Below are 27,218 nucleotides of genomic sequence, written 5' to 3'. Positions count from 1 at the left end.
CAGAGAACAGAATCAGAACAGAATCAGAGAATAGAATCAGAGAACAGAATCAGAACAGAATCAGAGAATAGAATCAGAGAATAGAATCAGAGAATAGAATCAGAGAACAGAATCAGAGAATAGAATCAGAGAACAGAATCAGAACAGAATCAGAGAATAGAATCAGAGAATAGAATCAGAGAACAGAATCAGAGAATAGAATCAGAGAACAGAATCAGAGAATAGAATCAGAGAATAGAATCAGAGAACAGAATCAGAGAACAGAATCAGAGAATAGAATCAGAGAACAGAATCAGAACAGAATCAGAGAATAGAATCAGAGAACAGAATCAGAGAATAGAATCAGAGAACAGAATCAGAGAATAGAATCAGAGAACAGAATCAGAACAGAATCAGAGAACAGAATCAGAGAATAGAATCAGAGAACAGAATCAGAGAATAGAATCAGAGAACAGAATCAGAGAATAGAATCAGAGAATAGAATCAGAGAATAGAATCAGAGAACAGAATCAGAACAGAATCAGAGAATAGAATCAGAGAATAGAATCAGAGAACAGAATCAGAGAATAGAATCAGAGAACAGAATCAGAACAGAATCAGAGAACAGAATCAGAGAATAGAATCAGAGAACAGAATCAGAGAATAGAATCAGAGAACAGAATCAGAGAATAGAATCAGAGAATAGAATCAGAGAACAGAATCAGAACAGAATCAGAGAATAGAATCAGAGAATAGAATCAGAGAATAGAATCAGAGAACAGAATCAGAACAGAATCAGAGAACAGAATCAGAGAATAGAATCAGAGAATAGAATCAGAGAATAGAATCAGAGAATAGAATCAGAGAACAGAATCAGAGAGCAGAATCAGAGAATAGAATCAGAGAATAGAATCAGAGAACAGAATCAGAGAATAGAATCAGAGAATAATACAGAGAATAGAATCAGAGAATAGAATCAGAGAATAGAATCAGAGAACAGAATCAGAACAGAATCAGAGAACAGAATCAGAGAATAGAATCAGAGAATAGAATCAGAGAACAGAATCAGAGAACAGAATCAGAGAATAGAATCAGAGAACAGAATCAGAGAATAGAATCAGAGAACAGAATCAGAACAGAATCAGAGAACAGAATCAGAGAATAGAATCAGAGAATAGAATCAGAGAATAGAATCAGAGAATAGAATCAGAGAACAGAATCAGAGAATAGAATCAGAGAACAGAATCAGAGAATAGAATCAGAGAATAGAATCAGAGAACAGAATCAGAACAGAATCAGAGAATAGAATCAGAGAATAGAATCAGAGAACAGAATCAGAGAACAGAATCAGAGAATAGAATCAGAGAACAGAATCAGAGAATAGAATCAGAACAGAATCAGAGAATAGAATCAGAGAATAGAATCAGAGAACAGAATCAGAGAACAGAATCAGAGAATAGAATCAGAGAACAGAATCAGAGAATAGAATCAGAGAATAGAATCAGAGAATAGAATCAGAGAATAGAATCAGAGAATAGAATCAGAGAATAGAATCAGAGAACAGAATCAGAGAACAGAATCAGAGAACAGAATCAGAGAATAGAATCAGAGAATAGAATCAGAGAATAGAATCAGAGAATAGAATCAGAGAACAGAATCAGAGAACAGAATCAGAGAATAGAATCAGAGAATAGAATCAGAGAACAGAATCAGAACAGAATCAGAGAATAGAATCAGAGAATAGAATCAGAGAACAGAATCAGAGAACAGAATCAGAGAATAGAATCAGAGAACAGAATCAGAGAATAGAATCAGAGAATAGAATCAGAGAATAGAATCAGAGAACAGAATCAGAGAATAGAATCAGAGAACAGAATCAGAGAACAGAATCAGAGAATAGAATCAGAGAACAGAATCAGAGAATAGAATCAGAGAACAGAATCAGAGAATAGAATCAGAGAACAGAATCAGAGAATAGAATCAGAGAACAGAATCAGAGAATAGAATCAGAGAACAGAATCAGAGAACAGAATCAGAGAACAGAATCAGAGAACAGAATCAGGAACACAATAGAAATGTCAAGTTCAACTGTTATTAAAAGCCAGTGGAAAGAGGAGGGTTTTTAGAGGAGATTTAAAACGTTCAATGGACTGAGCAGTTCTGATTTGTACTGGGAGGCTGTTCCACAGACTGGGAGCTGCAGCAGCGAAAGCCCGGTCCCCTCGGCTCTTCCTCCTGCACAGAGGAACCACCAACAGGTGCTGCTGAGCGGGGCGCATTGCTCTAGCTGGTGGTGCCAGTCCACGCAACCACTTGAAAACAGTAAGGTCATCATCAGCTGTCACATTTTTTAGAAACGCTTTCCTGCTGTTGCTGTCAACTCTGGTGTGGGGTTGCTGGTCTGGTATCAGCTGTGTGACTGGTTTACTGACTGATTGCAGGTAATTATCTTATGTCAATTTGACTGAATTAGGAAATTACACATGGGGACACGGGTCTACAAAACGACTTCAAAGCCTTTAGATATTTCTTTAGCTCTTAGGGAGTCTTTAAGACCCAGGAAGCGAGCTAGAAAAAAAACCAGTACACCAGGCCCAGGTGAGCTGAGTGTGATTCATTGATACCTGCAGGTGAGGGGCACGCCATGATGTCACACAGGTGCGTCCCGCGTCATAGATATTACACAGCTGACTAAACCTCTACATTCATGCCTACTGTGGAGGAAATCAGAGAGAAAGCAGAGAGTCGGTCAGATTTGACCCAAACACAAAGGGAGTGTTGCACTCTGGGTAATGTAGTTTGCAGTGTTTAGCAGCGAAGGAAGAAATACGAACAAAAAGGCGTATTTTTTCCAAACTAAGGGCTCAGTGGGGAGTGTTGTACGCTGCACAGGTCGAGGAGACTTCATGATGTTAGTCTATAAATATGACAGACCCCCCCCCCCCTCGTGGTTAAAGGTCACGCCGCTCTCACCCCTGGCTCATCCTCACTGTGACAGGATGACCTTTGACACCTGCAGTGCCTTATCTCTGGATGTTCTTCTACTTGTCCGACAGTTTACTGATTATTTATGTTCATAGTCCTACTGTAAATGTATATTTATAATACTGCTTCACTTCTGTTCCTTCTTTATGTTCATACTTACATTGTTTGTTTCTTATGCCATGACTTGTATTGGGTTATGCTGCTGCAACACAAACATTTCCCAGTCTGGGATCAATACAGTCATTCTTATCTTATCTTATGTTAGTTCTTCTCGAGCAGCGGCATACTAACAAGACTGATTCATATTTAACAACTGTGAGGAAACAAAATAGAGTCCATTTTACGGTGAGGATAATCCTCCATTCAACTCATCACTCAAAGGACTCAACGTCTGGGTTTCTTTGCAATTTGAAAGCTAATTTCTCTGATGCATTCAAATCCAAAAGGATGCTGTTCACTCACCATGGATGCATAGAGAGGATGAACTCCATGTTTCTCCTCAATGCTAAACATAAGTCCTAGCAGTTACCCTTCTGCAGTTCCCTTTGCTCTCTCTAAAGACAGATAGAAATGTACATTACATGTTACTTGTTAGATGCTTTTATCCAAAGTGACTAACATACATACTGTTGAAAATCCCCGCAGGAGCAATTTGAAGGTGAAGTGTCTTGCCTAGAGACACAACGACATGCTGACTGCAGTGGGACTCAAACCCGCCAGAGCCTCCAACAAACCCCAGCTGTGCCTCAGTGTTGGTCACCAAGAAGCTGAACACTGGTAGCTCATTGAGGATTAAATTGGGATTTCTGGAAAACCAACTTGACAATTCACAGGTGAATCCAAGTTTGCCATTTAATTTTGGTCGGTCAATCTCAAGGTTCATCTGTCTGTCACTTATTAAACAACCCAGCACTCCATTTGTGCTGCAGAGAGTTATACAGGCAAAAAGAACAAGATGAAACCATTGCATGAGGGGAACCTGATTTGAAGTATAAGGAATGGATAAAAATCTTAGAATTAAAGAACAAGTTACTATTTTTGCAGGAAGATGAGAAAATGATGTGCAAAACCTGATGACTATCATCTGGTAAGGACATAAATAATGAAAATAACTGCTGTCTTTACGATCTATGTCCTGAATCCCCTCCTCCTCTTCCTCCAGGTGTGGGGTTTTTTCCCAGCGTGAAGATCGACCGAGACTCCGAAGGCTTTTATCTCCCGCTGTGCTTCTGCAGAAGTTCTGTGTGAGCCTTGCCGGCCTCCACGCTCTGAAGGAACCTGCATCTTATCAGTCCTGTCAGAGGGCACAGTGCTCCCTTTACATGGTGTGTGTTCAGAGAAACAATCCTTTCAGTCGGAGGTTTGATGTTCGAAGCAAGGAAAGATACGTTTTGTGCAATTTATTTTATAGAAATACAAAGGTGCACACTAAAGCATGCTGGTTGAATATAGGACAGAACACACAACTTTCTGTCCAAAATAAATATATATAATATAAAGTGAGGGACAGCAGGCTGAGCGCTCTGTGAAATGAGACGGCCTGGCCGATGGAGCACTTCCTGTTTGCATCACCCTGCTGGTCCGGAGCACTGAGTGGAGAAGGAGAGTGCCATGGTCGTTTACTCGACGGAAAAAAAGGATTTTCAGGAATTCATCTAAAATAAATCTTTATGAATACCAGCACATTTTAAATTATAGCTGATGAAAGAAAGGTAGCTGCAGGGAAGTAAGGAGCCTTATTTATCCAATGCAATATACAATATTTAAGGGAACACCATACAATATACAATGTTCAACCCCCCCCAACTCAACATTTGGCAGCCCTGGTTTAGACGCTGGTCATAAACTCTGTCAGTCGACTCTTTTTATATCGGGGTTTCAAACAGGCACAAGACCACCGACAGCGCCATGTGTCACAAAGTACAATTCAGCTTTAAAATCAACCTCAAAATCCAGGCTCACAGTGACAGCAAATTAGCCGGGTTGAAATGTCCAAACCAAGACGAGAGGATCTGGATTAAATGACAGTCCTTCATCAGAGGGTGGTGTGGAGACACACTGCATACACCCAGCCCTGTGAGGGTACAAGTACATGAAGGAGGGGGGAGAAGTACGCAGCTCCTGTACTTCAGTAAAAGTAGAAGTACTCAGGTCTTGTATTTGAGTAAAGTAGAAGTACTCAGGTCTTGAGTAAAGTAGAAGTACTCAGGTCTTGAGTAAAAGTAGAAGTACTCAGGTCTTGAGTAAAGTAGAAGTACTCAGGTCTTGTGCTTGAGTAAAGTAGAAGTACTCAGATCTTGAGTAAAAGTAGAAGTACTCAGGTCTTGAGTAAAGTAGAAGTACTCAGGTCTTGTGCTTGAGTAAAGTAGAAGTACTCAGATCTTGAGTAAAAGTAGAAGTACTCAGATCTTGAGTAAAAGTAGAAGTACTCAGATCTTGTACTTGAGTAAAGTAGAAGTACTCAGGTCTTGTACTTGAGTAAAGTAGAAGTACTCAGATCTTGTATTTGAGTAAAGTAGAAGTACTCAGGTCTTGTACTTGAGTAAAGTAGAAGTACTCAGATCTTGTATTTGAGTAAAGTAGAAGTACTCAGGTCTTGTGCTTGAGTAAAGTAGAAGTACTCAGATCTTGTGCTTGAGTAAAGTAGAAGTACTCAGGTCTTGTTCTTGATTAAAGTAGAAGTACTCAGGTCTTGTACTTGAGTAAAGTAGAAGTACTCAGGTCTTGTACTTGAGTAAAGTAGAAGTACTCAGGTCTTGTACTTGAGTAAAGTAGAAGTACTCAGGTCTGTACTTGATTGATATGAATTGATGAACAGATGATTCCATGTTCATTTATAAGGGTTATGAAAGCTTCCCTCGTTGGGAACTCTGGATAAAGACATCACTCTGTGGAGATCTCATATCTGCCTGTTTTACTTTGACCAACAGAGGGTTTGTGTGCAAATGAAGTCTCATGAGATGAACCCTTTTGCAAACCGATTGGCTGGAAAGCTTCAAAGCTTCAAAGCTCATCTCGCCATCACTACAGTAGCCTATGGGGAAAAGGGAAGTAACATCAGAGACACTACACTACACATGCAGCCCAGAGGAGAAGGGAAGAGAGATGCAGCTCGTCAGATGCAGGTCCTCACTGGGGATTGGGACCACCTGAGGGAGAGGCTGCACCTGCAGGGAGACAATCAGAGGAAGGGGGAGACACACAAACACAACACGGGACGCACTTATACACTCCTTCTTTAATTAGTAAGATCAGAAGTGAAATGAAGGCAAATTGAGACGCAGCGTTAATTGTTATTGACATGTATTTTTGTTGCTCTGAGCACCACATCAGAGACGACAGACATCCTGAGTGTCAACATGCATGTGTGTGTGTGTGTGTGTGTGTGTGTGTGTGTGTGTGTGTGTGTGTGTGTGTGTGTGTGTGTGTGTGTGTGTGTGTGTGTGTGTGTGTGTGTGTGTGTGTGTGTGTGTGTGTGTCAGAAGCAGTGGTTGAAAGCCCCCTGACCCTGACCGGTGTGTAAATGTTTAATTGTTTGTGAGAATCTGTGTTTTTATAACGAGGTTTCTTGGTAGATTTTTATTTGTGACAGACGACTCTTAATAATCACTCACCAGTTTAAGTCCCTTAAGACAAGGGTACGGTGGAATAGTCCAAAAATCTGCTCCTATGGTCTATCTATCAGCTGTTCCTTGACCTCTGTGTGAAAGGTCCCGGGGTTAAGGAACAGTGGATAGGAGAACTCAACAGGACTGAGGAACAGAGGCTGCTTTGAGAACCCGACTGATCGACACTATCCACGTATTGATGATGAAGGCCGTCCTTAATGAGCGTCTGCTGTGGGGAACTACAGCTCCTCTAAAGCTACTGAGAGCCTCTCCTCTGCACCGTGCTCTCTGATGGTGCTGTTTCTGCTTTATGAACCAGGACAGTAGAGACAGATACTCTGCATTACAAACCCCCCCCCCCCCCGGTCTCCACGTATTAACCCACATGAATCCAATACGTATGATTATATGTGCTCCTCTCCTCTCCTAAAGGAAGGCCCAGTGTTTCCTAAAGGAGGTGATAAAGGAAGGTCCAGTGTTTCCTAAAGGAGGTTATAGAGGAAGGTCCAGTGTTTCCTAAAGGAGGTTATAGAGGAAGGCCCAGTGTTTCCTAAAGGAGGTTATAAAGGAAGGCCCAGTGTTTCCTAAAGGAGGTGATAAAGGAAGGTCCGGTGTTTCCTAAAGGAGGTGATAAAGGTAGGTCCAGTGTTTCCTAAAGGAGGTGATAAAGGAAGGTCCGGTGTTTCCTAAAGGAGGTGATAAAGGAAGGTCCGGTGTTTCCTAAAGGAGGTGATAAAGGAAGGCCCAGTGTTTCCTAAAGGGGGTTATAAAGGAAGGCCCAGTGCTTCCTAAAGGAGGTGATAAAGGAAGGTCCGGTGTTTCCTAAAGGAGGTTATAAAGGAAGGTCCAGAGCTCCTTTCCTCTCATCTGGAGAATCAGAACAGCTCTTATCATGGCGGCCACTGAGGGGCTCCCGGGTCATTTTGCTCCGTTAGGAACCTTCCTAACATAAACTGAATATTCCACCTCAACCCAAGACTCCCCGGGCGCCGTACACTAGGATGGGTCAAATGCAGGATGTACATTTCCCCTCTGTGGGACCAGTAAGGGTTCCTTCTTCCTCTTCCCCTACTACTGGGAATTGATCACCAGCTGGATGGACGGCACTTTGCTTTATATTATAAGTCATAACTCCAAATTGTAAAATAGAGGACCATCCTGAAGCTGTGTCTTGTGGTTTGGTGTGAGCCTCAGAGGGATTTTAAAAACGATATCTTCTTTAAATATTATGTGACCACTGATTGAACGTCCTGGTACTGAAAATCAGCCCTAATCCCCCGGGTGATTGGATTTTTAAAGTCTGGTTCTTGTTTCTTTTTATGTGAGATTCCTATTTTGTTGTCAACTTGCGTATTCTCTCGGGCAGGAATCGTGAATTCAAAGTGTCTGTTTCCTGCAGACACACAGAAACAGAGCAACAGGTGGACGGGACTTTCGGCACAATGTTGAATCCAGCAGCTCGTCTGTTTCCTGTCTGTCATTTCATGATGTGAGACAACAAGAGGAGTTATGAAAAGAAATACAAAGACAACAATAATCTGTGCAGTCATTCAGAGATGTCTGTGGTGGCTGCACGACACATGTTAAATCCTCATTGTTAACCATGAAGCGTCTTTGAGTGAGCAGTTTCTGATCCACAGAGAGTCAGAGGGAGTGCAGAGAAGGAGGGGGAGGAATATTCGAAGGCTCGCCCCAGAAGAGAGGAGGTTACATGAGTCTGGAACAGGAAACACCTTGGAGGAGGAAGAGAGGGCGGGAAGAGGAAGGTGAAGGGAGCTCTGAGCGGTAGCAGGGTTTCCTCTAAACCTGGCACCAGGGTCTCTGCTCCCTCTCACTGGGGGCGTCCCCCTCAAACCAAAATGCAGATTCTCCCCTTAAAATGTCAAAGTGCTGCCAGAAAACAATCTCTCTGTGAGTCAGAAAGGGTTTAATGAGTCCAGAGATATGGAGATGGGGTCAGATGTCTGGTCAGACGGCAGAGACAGCTTACGGAGAATAACTAGGGGATGGATGTCCGGTGGGTCTGCGGGGGACGCGTGGCAGGCAGCAGGCTGACACTGAGACTGAGATTTCTGATCCTTTCTTTTACTCTCCTTTCTTCTGGAGAGGAAGTAAATAAACTCTGGATGTATTTGTTGTTGGAGGTGCAATATATGACTCAGCAGCTTTAAGACATGAAGACACTATTATTTTTAGCTTCTCTCTGATGCAGGATTTACATCTGGAAGTGGGCGGGGCTTACTGTAAACAGGAAGTGACGTTGGCGTCTCATGCTGTATTTCTCTACCTTGCTAACACAGCAAGAGTCCTACAGTTCGGCTTCCAGTGAACCCTGACTGAACCCTGACTGAACCCCTCTGTGGATGTAGGAGTGAAGCTGGAAAAGAGCAGAACTTGTCTCCAGAAATGAAACGGCTCTAAACAGCCTGTCCATGCTAACCTGAACCCTGAAAACAATCAATACTTTTATCCTTTATGGCATCAATCAATAGGCTGTGCAGCTCCTCCTCGGCTGGATGTTGTTTCCAGTTAGCTTCTTACTTAGGGAGCAGATTAGCTGCCCCGAGGCATCAGTGTAATGGGCGTTGTGGCGCGGTGGGCAGAAGGTCGATGGACATCGATCCGCCTCATTATTCCTCTCCATCGAGCGCTCACCTCGGCCATTAACGGCGAAATAAAAACCAGATCTCTGCCTCTCTAACGCCCGGCGATTCTCTGACGCTCGGCTCTACCTTTGCTCTTTATTGTTGTTTAAAAGCTGCAGCACTTTATCGACTCTTTGTTTAGGCGCTGTGGCTCCGGAGGATGTGATTACCGGCTGTTTAGCTTTTTGTTTCGGGCGGAGCAGAGGAACCTCGGGAGGCGGCGGTCGATCACGCCCGGCGGCACGGGGCTCTTATCGAGAGAAGAGGGATCGAATTTAAACTCCCAACTTTCCACTTTCAACCTCCAGATGCAGACTGTTAGAAAGGCCTCTGTCAGGACACACACACACACACACACACACACACACACACACACACACACACACACACGCACACACACACGCACACACACTTCAGTAACTAGCTTTCCTTGGGGGTGTAACAATCAGGTTTATATGGCTGTACAAATGGAGTGGTGCAGGAAGGAGTCCTTAACCCTCACACAAGTCAGCATTTCATCTCATCCTGTCCCCTGGTCTTGAAGACAATGGTTTTCTGAATGTGGTTTTGGTTGTTACTCTGAAATAAGGTCTGAGGTTAACACCAGCTGGAGAGATTACTAAAACTAAACATCATCACAGCCAACATTAGCCTCCTTTAGCTCAGCGGTGGAGACGTGAAGTCATGTGACCGTGCTGTAGTTCCTTTATAGCCCAACATTAGCCTCCTTTAGCTCAGCGGTGGAGACGTGAAGTCATGTGACCGTGCTGTAGTTCCTTTATAGCCCAACATTAGCCTCCTTTAGCTCAGCGGTGGAGACGTGAAGTCATGTGACCGTGCTGTAGTTCCTTTATAGCCCAACATTAGCCTCCTTTAGCTTAGCGGTGGTGACATGAAGTCATGTGACCGTGCTGTAGTTCCTTTATAGCCCAACATTAGCCTCCTTTAGCTTAGCGGTGGTGACGTGAAGTCATGTGACCGTGCTGTAGTTCCTTTATAGCCCAACATTAGCCTCCTTTAGCTTAGCGGTGGTGACGTGAAGTCATGTGACCGTGCTGTAGTTCCTTTATAGCCCAACATTAGCCGCCTTTAGCTCAGCGGTGGAGACGTGAAGTCATGTGACCGTGCTGTAGTTCCTTTATAGCCCAACATTAGCCTCCTTTAGCTTAGCGGTGGTGACGTGAAGTCATGTGACCGTGCTGTAGTTCCTTTATAGCCCAACATTAGCCTCCTTTAGCTTAGCGGTGGTGACGTGAAGTCATGTGACCGTGCTGTAGTTCCTTTATAGCCCAACATTAGCCTCCTTTAGCTTAGCGGTGGTGACGTGAAGTCATGTGACCGTGCTGTAGTTCCTTTATAGCCCAACATTAGCCTCCTTAGCTTAGCGGTGGTGACGTGAAGTCATGTGACCGTGCTGTAGTTCCTTTATAGCCCAACATTAGCCTCCTTTAGCTTAGCGGTGGTGACGTGAAGTCATGTGACCGTGCTGTAGTTCCTTTATAGCCCAACATTAGCCGCCTTTAGCTTAGCGGTGGTGACGTGAAGTCATGTGACCGTGCTGTAGTTCCTTTATAGCCCAATGTTAGCCTCCTTTAGCTTAGCAGTGGAGACCTGAAGTCATGTGACCGTGCTGTAGTTCCTTTATAGCCCAATGTTAGCCTCCTTTAGCTTTTCATTGTGTCATTATCAAACCACTTCTTCTGTGGTTTCTCATTCTGGATTCAAACAGACATCTTAAACCTGCAGAAACTGAGCCACTTTTGTTTGGTTTCCTTTAGACTTACCAACCTGTAATAGCTATACTTTTCAAGTTACGTTTGGAAGTATCAGGAGTCTCACTTTCGTGCGTGTGTGTGTTCATTGTATTTCCTGGTGCGACGGGAAGTGCATGTTGTTTCCATGGAGATACCGTTGACAGGAATAATGTGGAGCCTTTTTATTGTGACAGCAGCAGTGTGTGTGCAGGCAGATAAGAAGCTTTCTCTGAGATCACAAAGGGACTGTAAACTGCAGGAGGAAGATGAACTCATCAGGAGACGGTAACAGTTCAAAGATAACCTGAACATGATGTGAACACAGAGGAAACACAGATACAGATTACAGAGGAGAAGAGAGACTACAGTTCAGATTCATCTGTACAATTACTCAAGGACTTATACTTTATAGGCACAGGTATTGGGCCACTTGATCATTGGATTCAGTTGCTTCCTTCAGTCCCACAGGTGTATAAAATCAAGCACTGAGCAATGCAGTCTGACTTTACAAACATCTGTGAAGGAATGGGTCGTACTAAACAACAGGGTCCTGTGATAGGATGCCACCGCTGCAACAAGTCAGCTTGTGAAATGTCTTCTCTCCTGGGGGTCGGCCAGTTCCACACTCCAACATCTTGTAGAAGGCCTTCCCAGAGGAGTGGGGGTTGTTACAGACTGGACTGGGTGTGATGTGTAGGTGAAAGACTTCTGGTTCCACTGGGGATTGAACCCAGGACCTTCTGCGTGTAAAGCAGACGTGATGACCGCTACACTATGGAACCTCTGCTAGTCCAATGTTATCCAAGTGAATCAAATGAAAAATGTAACCGAGGTGAAAAGGGTGATTCCTCTATATAATTCGTAATGTTAACGGTCAAAAATAGGTGAAACATTTTTTTCACCTATGAGATCTACCAGCGCAACGCCCCCCAGATCTTGCGCCCTAGGCAACCGCCTATATCACCTATGCCAAAAAACGGCCCTGGATGCAAACAGGATCAGGTTTCTTTGTACCAACATTCAGGAGTTTAAGGGTTTCGATTACAACAGTTTACTTAAGAAAAGTGGTTCCCTGCTGAATCAATATTCTCACAGCTGAATTCAAGGTAGTGTCCCGGTAAAGTTACGAACATGGTTCTGAATCCTTTGACCAAGTGAAGACAGACTTCTGGTTCCACTGGGGATTGAACCCAGGACCTTCTGCGTGTAAAGCAGACGTGATGACCGCTACACTATGGAACCTCTCAGCTACTACGCCATGGTCAAACGCCCTGGGGTTCCCCTGTGGTTCTGGGGGTTTCTTCTGCAGACTTGAGTCGTGCTGAGGAACAATGATCGGTTAGTCTTTAGAAGACGAGTTCTGTCAAGACGGCCGTAAAAGTTGTCTGAATGCGTCCACCACGAATCGCTCTGCAGTGAAGAGTGGATCCAGATCAGAGAACCTGCCACCTGCAACCACTCAGCGCATCGTCTGTGACATCATGACATCAGTGACATCATTACGTGAGAGTTCCAGAACTCTAGGACACAGACACAGGGGTTCCATAGTGTAGCGGTCATCACGTCTGCTTTACACGCAGAAGGTCCTGGGTTCAATCCCCAGTGGAACCAGAAGCCTGTCTTGTTGTTCCCTGGCTGATCTTCACTCAGTCAAAGGATTCAGAAACACAGGAAAACAGAGTTCAGTCCCTGACGGTCCCAGTACTCCTGTCCATATAGTAAAAGTGCACTTTACTTTACTTGAGTATTTCAATGTTATGCTCCTGTGTACTTCTACTTCACTACATTTATTGAATACATTTTACTCGAGTACAAGATCTGAGTACTTCTACTTTTACTCAAGATCTGAGTACTTCTACTTTTACTCAAGTACAAGATCTGAGTACTTCTACTTTTACTCAAGTACAAGATCTGAGTACTTCTACTTTGACTCGAGTACAAGATCTGAGTACTTCTACTTTACTCGAGTACAAGATCTGAGTACTTCTACTTTTACTCAAGTACAAGATCTGAGTACTTCTACTTTTACTCAAGTACAAGATCTGAGTACATCTACTTTTACTCAAGAACAAGATCTGAGTACTTCTACTTTGACTCAAGTACAAGATCTGAGTACTTCTACTTTTACTCAAGTACAAGATCTGAGTACTTCTACTTTTACTCAAGTACAAGATCTGAGTACTTCTACTTTACTCAAGTACAAGACCTGAGTACTTCTACTTTTACTCGAGTACAAGATCTGAGTACTTCTACTTTACTCAAGTACAAGATCTGAGTACTTCTACTTTTACTCGAGTACAAGATCTGAGTACTTCTACTTTTACTCAAGTACAAGACCTGAGTACTTCTACTTTACTCAAGTACAAGATCTGAGTACTTCTACTTTACTCAAGATCTGAGTACTTCTACTTTACTCAAGTACAAGACCTGAGTACTTCTACTTTACTCGAGTACAAGACCTGAGTACTTCTACTTTACTCAAGTACAAGACCTGAGTACTTCTACTTTACTCAAGTACAAGATCTGAGTACTTCTACTTTACTCAAGTACAAGACCTGAGTACTTCTACTTTACTCGAGTACAAGATCTGAGTACTTCTACTTTACTCAAGTACAAGATCTGAGTACTTCTACTTTTACTCAAGTACAAGATCTGAGTACTTCTACTTTACTCGAGTACAAGATCTGAGTACTTCTACTTTTACTCAAGTACAAGATCTGAGTACTTCTACTTTTACTCAAGTACAAGATCTGAGTACTTCTACTTTGACTCGAGTACAAGATCTGAGTACTTCTACTTTACTCGAGTACAAGATCTGAGTACTTCTACTTTTACTCAAGTACAAGATCTGAGTACTTCTACTTTTACTCAAGAACAAGACCTGAGTACTTCTACTTTGACTCAAGTACAAGATCTGAGTACTTCTACTTTTACTCAAGTACAAGATCTGAGTACTTCTACTTTTACTCAAGTACAAGATCTGAGTACTTCTACTTTTACTCAAGTACAAGATCTGAGTACTTCTACTTTTACTCAAGTACAAGATCTGAGTACTTCTACTTTTACTCAAGAACAAGACCTGAGTACTTCTACTTTGACTCAAGTACAAGATCTGAGTACTTCTACTTTTACTCAAGTACAAGATCTGAGTACTTCTACTTTTACTCAAGTACAAGATCTGAGTACTTCTACTTTACTCAAGTACAAGACCTGAGTACTTCTACTTTTACTCGAGTACAAGATCTGAGTACTTCTACTTTACTCAAGTACAAGACCTGAGTACTTCTACTTTTACTCAAGTACAAGATCTGAGTACTTCTACTTTTACTCAAGTACAAGATCTGAGTACTTCTACTTTACTCAAGTACAAGACCTGAGTACTTCTACTTTTACTCGAGTACAAGATCTGAGTACTTCTACTTTACTCAAGTACAAGACCTGAGTACTTCTACTTTACTCAAGTACAAGACCTGAGTACTTCTACTTTACTCAAGTACAAGATCTGAGTACTTCTACTTTACTCAAGACCTGAGTACTTCTACTTTTACTCGAGTACAAGATCTGAGTACTTCTACTTTTACTCGAGTACCAGATGATATTTTTTTTTAAACATTAAACACAAATATATATTTGGTTTTATTATTTCTGATATGTATATCAGAAATCTCAGTTATACTCAATGTGATTTGACTTTTTGACCTTGAAATGATGTCACGGTGTGTCAGGAGTGCTTGGAGGTGTGTGTGTGTGTGTGTGTGTGTGTGTGTGTGTGTGTGTGTGTGCGTGTGGTCCCTGAAGGGTGCAGCTATGGGAGCAGGAATCGATGGAGCAGGAAATTATCCTTTAATTAATAAATATCTGTACTCAGCTCACACAGCGCTGCACAGGGAGACACCTGTGTGCATAATAAACACACACACACACACACACACACACACACACACACACACACACACACACACACACACACACACACACACACACACATATTCCTTTAACCGGTGTAAGTGACACTGCAATGCTTTTTTTTGGAAAGAACACAGAGACTCTGAAACAGAAGAGAAGATGGAGGCCAAAAATTGACGGAGAAAAACGAACAGAGAAGGAAAAGTATGTGACTCCATCTTTGTTACGTCTCTTCCTCGGCACTCAGGTAAAGATACCAAGTATTTTCTGAATGCAACACGAGAAGCGTGCTTGCACACTGCAGGACAGGGAAGTAAACACCTCACAGAGAAAGGGATGCTGGCAAATAAGAGAGGGATGTTGGGGACGTTCCGGTAATGGCAGGCAGGGGTCCGCCCTGCTGGCTCTCAGATGTGATTTATATTTTTTTTAAAGAAAGAGGGATGGAGGCGGAGGTGACGCAGAGATGGTAATGGAGGATGTCTGGAGGAAATGAAAGGAGGTCAGAGGTAGCTGGAGAGACGAGGCTAAAGGACGAGATGAGGAACAGAACCCTAAAGATTAAAGCTCCGTCGCTCTGCGGCCGAGGGAAGACCTGTGCAGAACTGTGTGGGAATAACTGGGGGAGATTTAGCTATTGTGATTAAAGCGTCTTACAGTCATTGTATAGTATGTCAGGTAATGTCATATAAAGTGATAGTCGTTAAAACCATACATTTATCGTATATGATTAAAAAAAGACATTAAATCTCATGAAAAGTCGTATTGTAGTACAAGTTTATCCTAAAACGTAAAAATACTTGATAAAAAAGTCCTAAAAGTCATTTAAAGTCATAAGTAGTAGGTATGTCATAAAACATAGATTGTATGTGATAAAAAGTCATATTATAGTAAAAGTATGTCAATAAAATGTCTCAAAAACATCATTCAAATGGACTTCTCTCCAGGGCGTCACAGATGAGTATTTAGGCGTTCAGACTCAGGTGGAGCGACAGTAACGGACCAGCTCCTTCAGTGTCATATCAGAGGTAAGTCCTGTTTCATTCTGTGAACGGAACATGACTTAGAGTTGGAGTGAGTACAAGTATAATGAGGTGGTAGTTGGTGCAGTCTTGTACCAGAGATGAACTGTGTGATATTTTCAGTCAGTAAACCCAGAGCCATGCGTCCCGTTGTGTTGGCCGTCTTCATCCTGGCAGTGCTGATGCTCACTGTGGACTCTCGACGCCGTAAGAACCAAAGACTCAGAATAACGTTCATAAATAAGACAAACAACAGGCACTTTAATACCTCCTTTTTCCTTGCAGTATATCCTCAGAGACCACGTGTGGATCCACAGCGACAGGGACGTGGAGGTCGAAGGGCAGCGCTCGATGTTGGGCCGAGACCTTTACAAATAGAACGTAAGCTGAGAACACCTCCATCCAATCACAGCATTGCATTTCCATCAGGTTATTATTAAAGTGTATCATCTTCTTCATAAATCTGCATTTCAAGCTTTAAGGGATCTGATTAATGACGGGTTTCATTTCACATGATATTTACTACATAACAACAGATGCACTGCAGGCCGTAACTATTTCATTCTGTCCTTTTTATTTTACTTTAACAATCAAACAATCAGACTTTTTTTGGGACGAATTCAATTTATTTTTAAATAGCATTCCAGAATGAAACACAATTATAATGATTTCCTTCAGGTTTTCTTCACTGAAGGCCAAACCTTTACATTTTTAGTCCAAAGTCTCGTTATGCTTGTAAAAGAAGTCCTCGACCAAGACCAAGACCAAGACACTACAAAGACCGGGGAGTATCGAGACCAAGACCAAGAGCAAGACCAAGACAGACCGAGACCAAGACCAAGACCAAGACCAAGACCAAGACCAGGCCAAGACCAAGACCAGGCCAAGACCAAGACCAAGACCAAGACCAAGACCAAGACCAAGACCAGGCCAAGACCAAGACCAAGACCAAGACCAAGACCAAGAAGACAGACCGAGACCGAGACCGAGACCTAGACCAGGCCAAGACCAAGACCAAGACCAAGACCAAGACCAAGACCAAGACCAAGACCAACACAGACCGAGACCAAGACCAAGACCAAGACCAAGACCAAGACCAAGACCAAGACCAAGACCAAGACCAAGACCAAGACCAGGCCAAGACAGACCGAGACCGAGACCGAGACCTAGACCAGGCCAAGACCAAGACCAAGACCAAGACCAAGACCAAGACCAAGACCAAGACCAAGACCAAGACCAAGACCAGGCCAAGACAGACCGAGACCGAGACCGAGACCTAGACCAGGCCAAGACCAAGACCAAGACCAAGACCAAGACCAAGACCAAGACCAAGACCAAGACCAAGACCAGGCCAAGACAGACAGACGGGATTCTGTGTTTTTGCAGTTAATCTGTGAAGCTGCACTTTTCTTCGGTGCAATGCTGCTCCGCTGCCTGCTCTGCTCCCTCTGTGTGTGTGCGCCGCAGAGCTATGCCTCTCAGGAATTAAGTCACGCAACAGAGTACCTTAGACGTCTGTGCAAAGCGCCAGTCAATGTAAGTACACGCTTAATGGTCCCGTGAAAAACAGTGAAACCAGACGTTTTCATGAATGTATAAGTTACTACAACTTTCATTTTGTTCTGAATCAATGAACGCAGAAATCTGAGTTCAAATGACACAACATGAAGTTGATGTAATTACCAACATCACTATGTAAACACAACTCATCGAAATCATTTGTGCAACTTCTAAACATTGATCTAAATCAATGAATTAGACTTTTTTTCTTGCAAACATGCATCTAATTCATTGGTGGTAAAAGGTCCCCTGCATTACTTTTTAGAGTGCAGCAGGGGAGCATTTCTGAGGGAGTCCCATTTTTAAAAAGCAGTTATAGAGACAAATCTTCATGTAAATCTTAAAGTCGTATCCTCGGCTTTTTGGAGTTCTGGACGTGTGTTTCTCAGTCAACATTTGGAGGGTAAAGACAACAAAACTCAGACTCAAGACTTAATGACATCTCTCTTCTAAAGCAGGGAGAAAAGGAGCGGGACAGTTTAGGATGAGCAGGAGGTCTGACGGAGAAGCGAATCAGACAGGAAACAGCAAAGGCCGCTCTTATTTCGAAAGTCCTTTGAATGTAAAGAGCAGGAGAGGAACTCAAAGGTGCTGAAGAGTAAAAACAGGCAGGATAAAAACAAGGCGGGTCCATCAGCTGTCAGTCAAAGTTCCTGCTTGATATTGAGTTCAAACATCTATCAAATCTCCATAAAGACGTCCTTCAAACACGATGTGATGAGCTGCAGAGGGAGTCCAGGGAAGTGGTTTTTATTGCCTGATTCTGCTGGAGTATAACACACACCTGTACTCTGCTGCCATCTGCTGCAGAGAGCGGGGCACTCAGGTGGGTTCTGTTCAGAGTGCCTGAAGACTGAGGAAGGCCAGAGGAGACGAACATTTGACTGCTACTTTCTTTTGGCCGTAGAGTCTTGAGATCCGTCTCAAACTTTTATTGGTTCTGTATTTTTCCTCCAAGGAGCGGGACAGCTCTTCTGAAAGAACTCCAAACAAACCCAGCCGTTTCTTTCTGTCTCACTTTTATTGTTTATTACATTTCAGATCCAGCAGTATCAAAACCAAGGTTTACAGAAAGAGCCGGACCGCCCCGAGCCGGGCTAAAGCTTGATGACCACGCTAACACTAACCAGTACTCAGGTACTGATAGGTGTTCTAGTAGAGAACCAGGAGGTGTCTTCCTGAGTGTCTGAGTATTAAACAAACTGAATTTCCCTTGGTATTATGGTATGTAACATCATGGTACAGAGAGCCTATTCCCCAGCCTGCAGCTGCACCAGAGTGCCCGGCTCGGGGCGGTCCGTGACGATGAAGAAGAGAATAATTCAAGAAGAAGAAGAAGAGTATAAGAACTATACCAAATACTCCTCAGCTGTTAGGAATATATAGTTATGAAACAGCTTCTGCTAAATGTCTGACAGAAATATGTTTCAGAGATGAAGCTGCAAACATCTGCAGGTCTCAGGAAGAACTGAGGAAACCTCCCTGCATTATTTTACAGCGATAAGACACAAGTCCACATGTTCGAAGGAATGAAGCTTTTCCTCCTGCTCCTGGGAGAGCAAGGCCCGACTGGAGAAGTGTTATGATGTTCCTCAGAGGGATGATAGCTCATAAATGAGGTTTCAAAGGTCTTTTATTTTGAAACTCTACATCAGATTGTCCTGGCTGAGTCACTAGATGGGGGGTCCTGCTGTCACCCTGCAGTGAAATATAATAAGCAATAGAGATTTATTTATTCATGTACCAACATGGAGGGACCATGATTGATAAATGAAATTCCAAAGGTCTTTTATCTTGAAACTCTACATCAGATCGTCCTGATACTCGCTGAGTGACTTCATCAGTCTGAAACGGAAGGACTCTTTGATTATGGACAGTTTCCATTCAATAATAACCAAAATATAGATGGACAATAGATCTAATTTGAGACTTTAAGCAGCATACATTTCAAATTGTGCTTCAGAATGCTGGTGTTGTGATGGTGTTCACCACGTGGAAATGCACATTTTAATAATGAATCTTGACGGTCAGGTATGTCTTCATAACCCTCCGTTCTCTCAGCTATGGTGTGGTCGTTATACGCAGTTTGTTTTAAGTTAGTATGGATCACACTCTATGGTGCATATTGCTTCATTTAAGCTCCGTATGTATGAATATGTTTGGTTGGCTGGCAGTTGAACTCCGTCCTTCTCTCGGATCAACTCCAGCACCACAGATATGGCGTCCTCCTGGTTAAGCTCCTTTATTCTGAAAGATAAATGTCAGATATCAGCTGCAGTGCTGGACGGCCGGCCAGGTGTGACTTGTGAATTATAACAAATCTTGTCTGAAAATCTGAAAATCTGAGAAAACTGAACTTTTTTCTTCAAATTTTATAATTTTCTCAGAAATAGAAATCTAAAAATTCTGCTTTTTTCAAAAGAATTTGACTTTTTTCTAAAAATCAAAGCGTTCTTTTTCTACAAATGTCTGACTATGTCTTAAACATCAGACATTTGTCTTAAATTCTGAGAATTCTGAATTTTTCTCGAAATCTCAAATTTCAGAAACCTGAGTTTTTTTTTAATTTAAAAATTCTGACTTTTCTGAAAATCCCAGAATTGTGATTTTCAGAAAAGAAAAAACCTAACAGGAAGTCTCACATCAGCTGCAGCCTTCTAAATTGTTTAACAAAACGCCTCCACGCTCCTCTACGTCTCCACCTCGCCCCGTAATAAATAAACTGAGCACAGATCAAACCTGAGCTGCAGATTTGTCTGGAATCAGAGAAACCCTGAGCAATAACTACATTTGATTCCGTGGTGAAACCTCAATGAATAACCTTCACACGGTACGACCTCTCACCTTTCTGTGTGTCTCCACTTCCTGTTCTGGAGTCACCTGAGAGGAGAAGGTGAGAGAGAATAATGATGATCATAGAACATGAAGAGAAACAGCCAAAGTGATGGAGAGAGAAAAACCAGAGAGTAGTTTTCCTCTGAGGACATGCTCCATGAAAGGGTTCAATATCTGGATGATGGAGGATCTGGTTTCAGGACTCACAGCTCTTCTGGATCTTGGCTGTGATCGTCTCGCCTGTGATCCTGTAGGGATGAACAGAGCCCAACAGTTTAGATCCAGTTTAAAATCAGTGTTAGTTCTTTGAGTCAGCTTCAGAGTCCTGACTGATCTTTACATCCCATAATATCTTCTCAGCAAACACTATGATGACTGCCTCAGCTCTCAGGAAATAACCAGTCATTAGATCATTGTTTAATACCACACTGCTGAACCAGCAGAGACCCCTTACTGACCTGAGAGTCTGCAGTCTGCAGTGAGGACTCTCCAGAAGATCTCTCAGCAGCTCCACTCCTGAATCCTGCAGAGTGTTGCCACTCAGGTCCAGCTCTCTCAGATGGGAGGGGTTGGACTTCAGAGCTGAGGCCAGAGCAGCACAGCTGATCTCTGACAGACTGCAGCACCTCAGACTGAATAAAGAAAACATGATGTGAGTTCAGAAACAAAGTTCCTGTTTGAAATAACTCCAGGGTTCATAATCTGATCAGAGCTGAAGGAGTTCAGGAAGTGGAAACTGATTGATCCGTATGAAGTACTATCAGTGAACTGACCTGAGAGCCTCCAGTCTGCAGTTTGGACTCTTTAGTCCAGAACTCAGCAGCTCCACTCCTGAATCCTGCAGATTAACGTTGTAACTCAGGTCCAGCTCTCTCAGATGGGAGGGGTCAGACTTCAGAGCTGAGGCCACCACCTCATAGTGAGCCTCTGAGAGATAACGGTAAGTAAGTCTATAATAAAACATATTACAACATGTGTTAAGAAGAGGGAACATTAGATTAACCTCAAGCATCTGATGGAAAAAGACCCATGTTCTGTTGGTCCTTTAATATAATATCTAATAATATATAACAGAGTGTAAAGTGAGGTCAGTGGGATCTGATCACAGGTGTTGCTCCTGCTGTCAGAGACTGTTACAAAAGAGACAGACATTAAATAAATCACTGACAATATTAGAGATGAACATATTCAAATGTTATTCATATTTGAAGTGAATGAAACACAATAACAAACCAATACAGAGCTATCATTTAAACTGGAAACCATCAGATGTTCCCAGTATGTCAGCATTCAGACATAACTCTGTTGTTGGTGGGAAAGGATGTGGATCTGATTCTAAACTCTAACACACTGTGATTAAACGTGTGTGTTTAATGATCAAGAAACTAGAAAGTAATAACTGAATCCTGCTGAGTGATCACATGCTGCTGTGAGGAACCTCTGAAGGCCTTCATGAGTTCCACATGTCGCCTGCATCACTCAGAGGAGGAGGAAGAGAGAGACGTTCAGTTCAACCATAATTATAAATGAAGAAGAACAGTGTGGGTTTATTTTGCTCTCAGTTTGTAAACAGCAGAAATGTTATCGTGTTTATTAGAATAATTAAACTTCTGATCCACATCAGTTTATGAAGCTCATCACATCTGGACTTACACAGCCTTCCTGCAGTTCCTCACAGCTGGAATCAGTTTCAGTCGTCCCTCCTTTGATGCGTTGTACTTCTTCAGGTCCAACTCATCCAGAACCTCCTCTGACATCTGCAGCATGTAGGCCAGAGCTGAGCAGTGGATCTCAGAGAGCTCCTTCTCTGATCTGTTCCCTGACTTCAGGAACTCTGTGATCTCCTGATGTACTGAGTGGTCCTTCATCTCTGTCAGACAGTGGAAGATGTTGATGCTCCTGTCAGGAGAGATATCATAACCGCTCCTCTTCTTCAGGTTGCTGATGGCTCTCTGGATGATTTCTGGACGGTTGTCTGTGCGACCCAGCAGGCCTCCTAAGAGTCTCTGGATGATTTCTGGACGGTTGTCTTTGCGACCCAGCAGACCTCCTAAGAGTCTCTGGTTGGATTCCAGAGAGAGGCCGTGGAGAAAGCGGACAAACAGGTCCAGGTGGCCATTTTCACTTCTGAGGGATTTCTTCATGGCTCTCTGCAGAAAGACATCCAGGGATGGGTAATCCTGATCACTGCTATACCTGCTGTTATAGTCTCCCTGCAGGAAGTCCTTCAGTACCGCTGTGTCTCTGTTGGTGTAGCAGTGCAGCATGTAGACTGCAGCCAGGAACTCCTGGACGCTCAGATGAACAAAGCAGTAGACTGTTTTCTGGAAGATCACACTCTCTCTTTTGAAGATCTCTGTACAAACTCCTGACTGCACCAAGGCCTCTGTGACATCAAGACCACAGCGCTGCAGGTCTTCTTGGTAGAACATGATGTCTCCTGTCTCCAGATGTTCAAACGCCAGCCTCCCCAGCTTCAGAAGAACCTCCCTGTCAGCCTCCGTCAGCTGCTGTGGACTCGTCTCATGTCCCTCATGGTACTTCTGCTTCTTCCTCTTTGTCTGGACCAGCAAGAAGTGTGAGTACATGTCAGTGAGGGTCTTGGGCAGCTCTCCTCTCTGGTCTGTATTCAACATGTGGTCCAGAACTGCAGCAGTGATCCAGCAGAAGACTGGGATCTGACACATGATGTGGAGGCTCCTGGAGCTCTTGATGTGAGAGATGATTCTGCTGGACTGTTCTTCATCTCTGGATCTCCTCCTGAAGTACTCCTCCTTCTGGGCGTCAGTGAAGCCCCGTACTTCTGTCACCCTGTCCACACACTCAGGAGGGATCTGATTGGCCGCTGCAGGTCTGGAAGTGATCCAGACGAGAGCCGAGGGAAGCAGCTTCCCCCTGATGAGGTTTGTCAGCAGCACGTTGACTGAGGACTGCTGTGAGACATCAGACACAACCTCACTGTTTCTGAACTCCAGAGAGAGTCTGCTTTCATCCAGGCCGTCAAAGATGAACAGCACTTTACAGACAGCCAGCTGCTCTGCTGTGACCTTCTGTAAGGCTGGATGGAAAACATGGAGCAGCCTGAGAAGACTGTACTGCTCAGCTTTGATCAGGTTCAGCTCCCTGAAGGAGAGCGGGATCACCAGACTGACCTCTTGGTTCTCCAAACCCTCGGCCCAGTCCAGAGTGAACTTCTGCACTGAGAAGGTTTTTCCAACGCCAGCGATGCCGATGGTCAGGACCGCTCTGATGTGGGTCTGATGGTCAGGTAAGGCTTTAAAGATGTCCTGGCACTTGATTGGAGTGTCATGGAGGGTCTTCTTCTTGGAAGCTGTCTCCAGCTGCCTCACCTCATGTTGAGTATTAACCTCTTCACTCCGTCCTTGTGTGATGTAGAGCTCAGTGTAGATCCTGTTGAGGAGGGTTTCCCTTCCATCAGTTCCTTCACTCACACGTTCACATCTCCTCCTCAGACTCGTCCTGTGCTCCTCTAAGACCTCCTGCAGACCATCTGTTGAAAAGAAGAACCATGAGAGGATCAGGAGAATGCTTCTGAGGATCTAACAATAACTAAAGACAGAGTTTAACTTGTTTATAAAACAGCTGACTGTCTACGCTCTGCAACAGCTAATCAAGAGCAGATAAACCAGGAAGAATCCTGCTCCACTTCCTTCTGTGAAGGTTCTTTGCTAACGCTCCCCTTCAGATCTGTCCAGTGTCTCTACTGAGGGAAACACTGCTCTCTGTTTTAACACACGTCAAAAACAAAGCCTGGAAGAAGATCAGGTGACCCTCTGAGCCAATGAGAGCTCCTCCGAGAGTAGAGACCCAGCGCCCCGCCGGCCTAAAGACGCTGCATGACTTCGGCCTCTTACTTCCTACAGAGCTGGTCTGACTGGCTGTCTGCAGTCCAGCTCTGGTTCTGGAACTTTTTCCACACTGGGGACAGGAGGGGTCTCCTGATGGAGGTCGCTGCTCCCAGTATGAGGTGATGCACTGTCTGCAGAACCAGTGTCCACAGCGGGTAGAGACTGGATCCTTCAGGACGTCCTGACACAGAGCACAGCTGGACAGCTGCTCCTCCACAGGAACAGGACTCTTCCTCCTGTGGAGAGGAACACATCCTTTACAGCACTTGACTTTAGTGGAGCTGATTCTCACCAAGGGTTCAACAACATTTAAAGAGGTCTCTATATAATACATCTTTGTGATCAGGTAGATAGTTTACTCATTATAGAGCATCCTGTCTGGATTCATGACATCACCCAGAGCAGCACATGCTCCCTGTCTGCACTGAGACACACAGCTGTGTGAACCTGCTGCTCTGTAGCTTTACACACACTTCACATAGAGTTTGCTGTGAATTAATATCAGTAGACACTTGGAAAGGAAGGAGCAATAACATCATGATAGTGGTTGGAGTTAGCCATAAGGACAGCAGAGACTCTAGTGCCACAGACAGCCTCTGGTTCATACAGGTACATGAATAACCTGATTCAATATGAGGTTCTGTAGAGCTCTGTTCTCCTTCTGATTTCAGACCGTCGGAGCCCACAGGAGCAGAATCTCAACACTGACAGGTTTCTGTAACCTCACAAACTTTACACTGAAGACGAAATGTTTCTCTCTGCAGGAATACGCAGGAGACCTGAATTTCACTTCTTCTCTTCAGTCTGTTGCCGGGCAGGATCTGGGTCTGTGCTTTGACTCTACATGTGATCTCTCTGTTATATCTGCTAATGCTAAACAACCAGCTCACCAGGGTATCACTATCATTCATAATACATCATTAACATGCCGGAGGAGTGAATCATGTCTTGGAGGATATATTTAGTTTAAAGAACAGTTAATGTTAATTAATATTTTGGGATTTAAAACCATGTAATGCCACTGATACTGATACCTTCAATAATGTTAGCTAACTGTACTCTGCTGCACACATCACATCAAGCAGGAACAGTTTAGATGATCAGAGAACATAGAAACTGGATCCTCTTCAGGGTCCAGGAGAAAGTCTTACTTCCTGTCTGAGGGTCCGGGTTCAGTACTGAAGTTTGGAGGTTCCCACATAGACTGGTCACTCTTCAGAGACAGACAGCTGGGGACTGGAGATGTGTCCTCTTCCTCATCTTTTAAAGCAATCATCTTCTCCAGCCTAAAACACACACACACACACACACACACACACACACACACACACACACACACACACACACACACACACACACACACACACACACACACACACACACACACACACACCAATCTAAACCATCCTGATAATAAACTTGGTTCAAAGACATCATATCAGTCAGGCTTCAGACCGGCCGCTCTCCACCCTGACTGTTGTCAGGTGTTATGTAGTGATGGCGAGATGAAGCCTTATGAGGCGTATGTTATGTTGCTCTAAAGAATCAGCAAACAGGAAATGGAAAAAAGTTCACAACATCTGCAGAGGTCTCATTGGACTCCAGGACGCTGATGTTCTGACACCAGTCTATCTGTGAATAATGAGTGTGTTTAAAGCAGAGGCTGGAGTAACACTCACCCTGTCCTACTCCTCTGTCGAGCTGTGAGAAATGAAATGGCGCCTGGCAGTCAGACTTTCACCTTCACTTTCACTTTCCCCCTGTCTGCAGCTCCTCCTCCAGCCTACAGAACAATATGGACGCAAACATGTTCAACTGCTTTCACAGTAAGGCAGTTCCAAAAACACACATAAGCAGGAACGGAACTCAAAGGTGCTGAAGAATAAAAACAGGGAGGATAAAAGAAGGTGAGTCATAACACATCTCCATAAAGACATTCAGAAAAACGAGTCGAGGGGAAGTGGTTTTATTGCCTGATTCTGCTGGCGTATAACACACACCTGGGGGGGGTCACTCAGGTGGGTTCTGTTCAGAGTGCCTGAAGACTGAGGAAGGCCAGAGGAGGTGAACATTTGACTGCTACTTTCTTTTGGCCGTAGAGTCTTGAGATCCGTCTCAAACTTTTATTGGTTCAAGGAGCGGGACAGCTCTTCTGAAAGAACTCCAAACAAACCCAGCCGTTTCTTTCTGTCTCACTTTTATTGTTTATTACATTTCAGATCCAGCAGTATCAAAACCAAGGTTTACAGAAAGAGCCGGACCGCCCCGAGCCGGGCACTCTGATGCAGCTGCAGGCTGGGGAATAGGCTCTCTGTACCATGATGTTACATACCATAATACCAAGGGAAATTCAGTTTGTTTAATACTCAGACACTCAGGAAGACACCTCCATGTTCTCTACTAGAACACCTATCAGTACCTGAGTACTGGTTAGTGTTAGCTTAGCTTAGTTAGCACTGTGCTGCTTCTGTTTCAGGAAGACTAAATATCTTGTTTTCAGCTCCAAATTGCCCAAAATCAAGTCTCTGATTACAGATATTTTAACTGTTTGTCTGTCTTTAGTTTAGCCAATCACACATTTGAGCTGATCTAATTTATTAACACGTTTTTTATTAACCTCACTTGGCATTGCAGTACAGCAATTCTGACACTTATCTATAGCAGTGTCTTCCAGTTGGCTGTACAGAAATATCAATGAAGTGACCTACAACACGAGGGACGAACCAATAAGGTGACAGAGAGGGAGCCAAGGGGGTCATCATCAGTGTACAAAATCACAGAACGGGACCAAATATACAAAGAAAGCCTCCAATTTAAAGCTCGTAAATTAGGATCTGTATCGTCACCCTGTTTTCAAACTATACACAATTACATTAAATTACATTATTGCTTGACATTCAGGTATGGCTAAAGTTCACACACACACACACACACACACACACACACACACACACACACACACACACACACACACACACACACACACACACACACACACACACACACACACACACACACACACACACACACACACACACACACACACACACACACA

The 27,218-nt window shown here is 43.6% G+C and overlaps 1 protein-coding gene, 3 non-coding genes and 1 pseudogene across 6 annotated transcripts; 1 reads left to right on the top strand and 4 right to left on the bottom strand.

Moving 5' to 3' along the window:
* Positions 1-11,680: 11,680 nt before the first annotated feature.
* On the bottom strand, positions 11,681-11,753 carry trnav-uac (transfer RNA valine (anticodon UAC)). The gene has a single exon. It is a non-coding gene; the product is annotated as a tRNA-Val (tRNA).
* A 387-nt stretch (positions 11,754-12,140) lies between these two features.
* trnav-uac (transfer RNA valine (anticodon UAC)) lies at positions 12,141-12,213 on the bottom strand. The gene has a single exon. It is a non-coding gene; the product is annotated as a tRNA-Val (tRNA).
* Positions 12,214-12,509: 296 nt separating this feature from the next.
* On the top strand, positions 12,510-12,582 carry trnav-uac (transfer RNA valine (anticodon UAC)). The gene has a single exon. It is a non-coding gene; the product is annotated as a tRNA-Val (tRNA).
* A 3,779-nt stretch (positions 12,583-16,361) lies between these two features.
* On the bottom strand, positions 16,362-18,260 carry LOC134862860 (uncharacterized; annotated as a pseudogene).
* A 201-nt stretch (positions 18,261-18,461) lies between these two features.
* On the bottom strand, positions 18,462-25,904 carry LOC134863610 (protein NLRC3-like). 3 transcript variants are annotated; one of them, XM_063882221.1, is made up of 10 exons: positions 25,843-25,904; positions 25,315-25,449; positions 24,170-24,399; positions 22,342-23,805; positions 21,948-22,287; positions 21,068-21,244; positions 20,753-20,926; positions 20,502-20,542; positions 20,304-20,339; positions 18,462-19,706 (listed from the first exon to the last, which is right to left on the bottom strand). In XM_063882221.1, exons 2-10 carry the CDS (start codon positions 25,437-25,439, stop codon positions 19,702-19,704), a joined length of 2,592 nt encoding a protein of 863 aa, XP_063738291.1. In that variant the 5' UTR covers positions 25,440-25,449; positions 25,843-25,904; the 3' UTR covers positions 18,462-19,701. The 3 variants fall into 3 exon arrangements, with proteins under 3 accessions (XP_063738291.1, XP_063738290.1, XP_063738292.1); XM_063882220.1 differs by having other exon boundaries at positions 21,948-23,805; XM_063882222.1 differs by lacking the exons at positions 18,462-19,706; positions 20,304-20,339; positions 20,502-20,542; positions 20,753-20,926; positions 21,068-21,244 and having other exon boundaries at positions 21,944-22,287.
* Between the last annotated feature and the right edge of the window lie 1,314 nt (positions 25,905-27,218).

Source organism: Eleginops maclovinus, chromosome 4 (genome assembly GCF_036324505.1).
Source record: "Eleginops maclovinus isolate JMC-PN-2008 ecotype Puerto Natales chromosome 4, JC_Emac_rtc_rv5, whole genome shotgun sequence".
Lineage (NCBI taxonomy): Eukaryota > Metazoa > Chordata > Actinopteri > Perciformes > Eleginopidae > Eleginops > Eleginops maclovinus.
Note: the sequence above shows the minus strand (reverse complement) of the source record. Positions and strands in the feature narration are given on the sequence as shown.

Excerpts from the sequence above, each read along its gene's own strand:
- LOC134863610 (XM_063882220.1), bottom strand. The coding sequence starts at position 25,439 with ATGATTGCTTTAAAAGATGAGGAAGAGGACACATCTCCAGTCCCCAGC. Across the intron at positions 20,927-21,067 it reads TGCAGACTGGAGGCTCTCAG|TCTGAGGTGCTGCAGTCTGT; the intron begins GTCAGTTCACTG and ends TTCTTTATTCAG. Across the intron at positions 20,340-20,501 it reads AGCCAAGATCCAGAAGAGCT|GTGACTCCAGAACAGGAAGT; the intron begins GTGAGTCCTGAA and ends TTCTCCTCTCAG.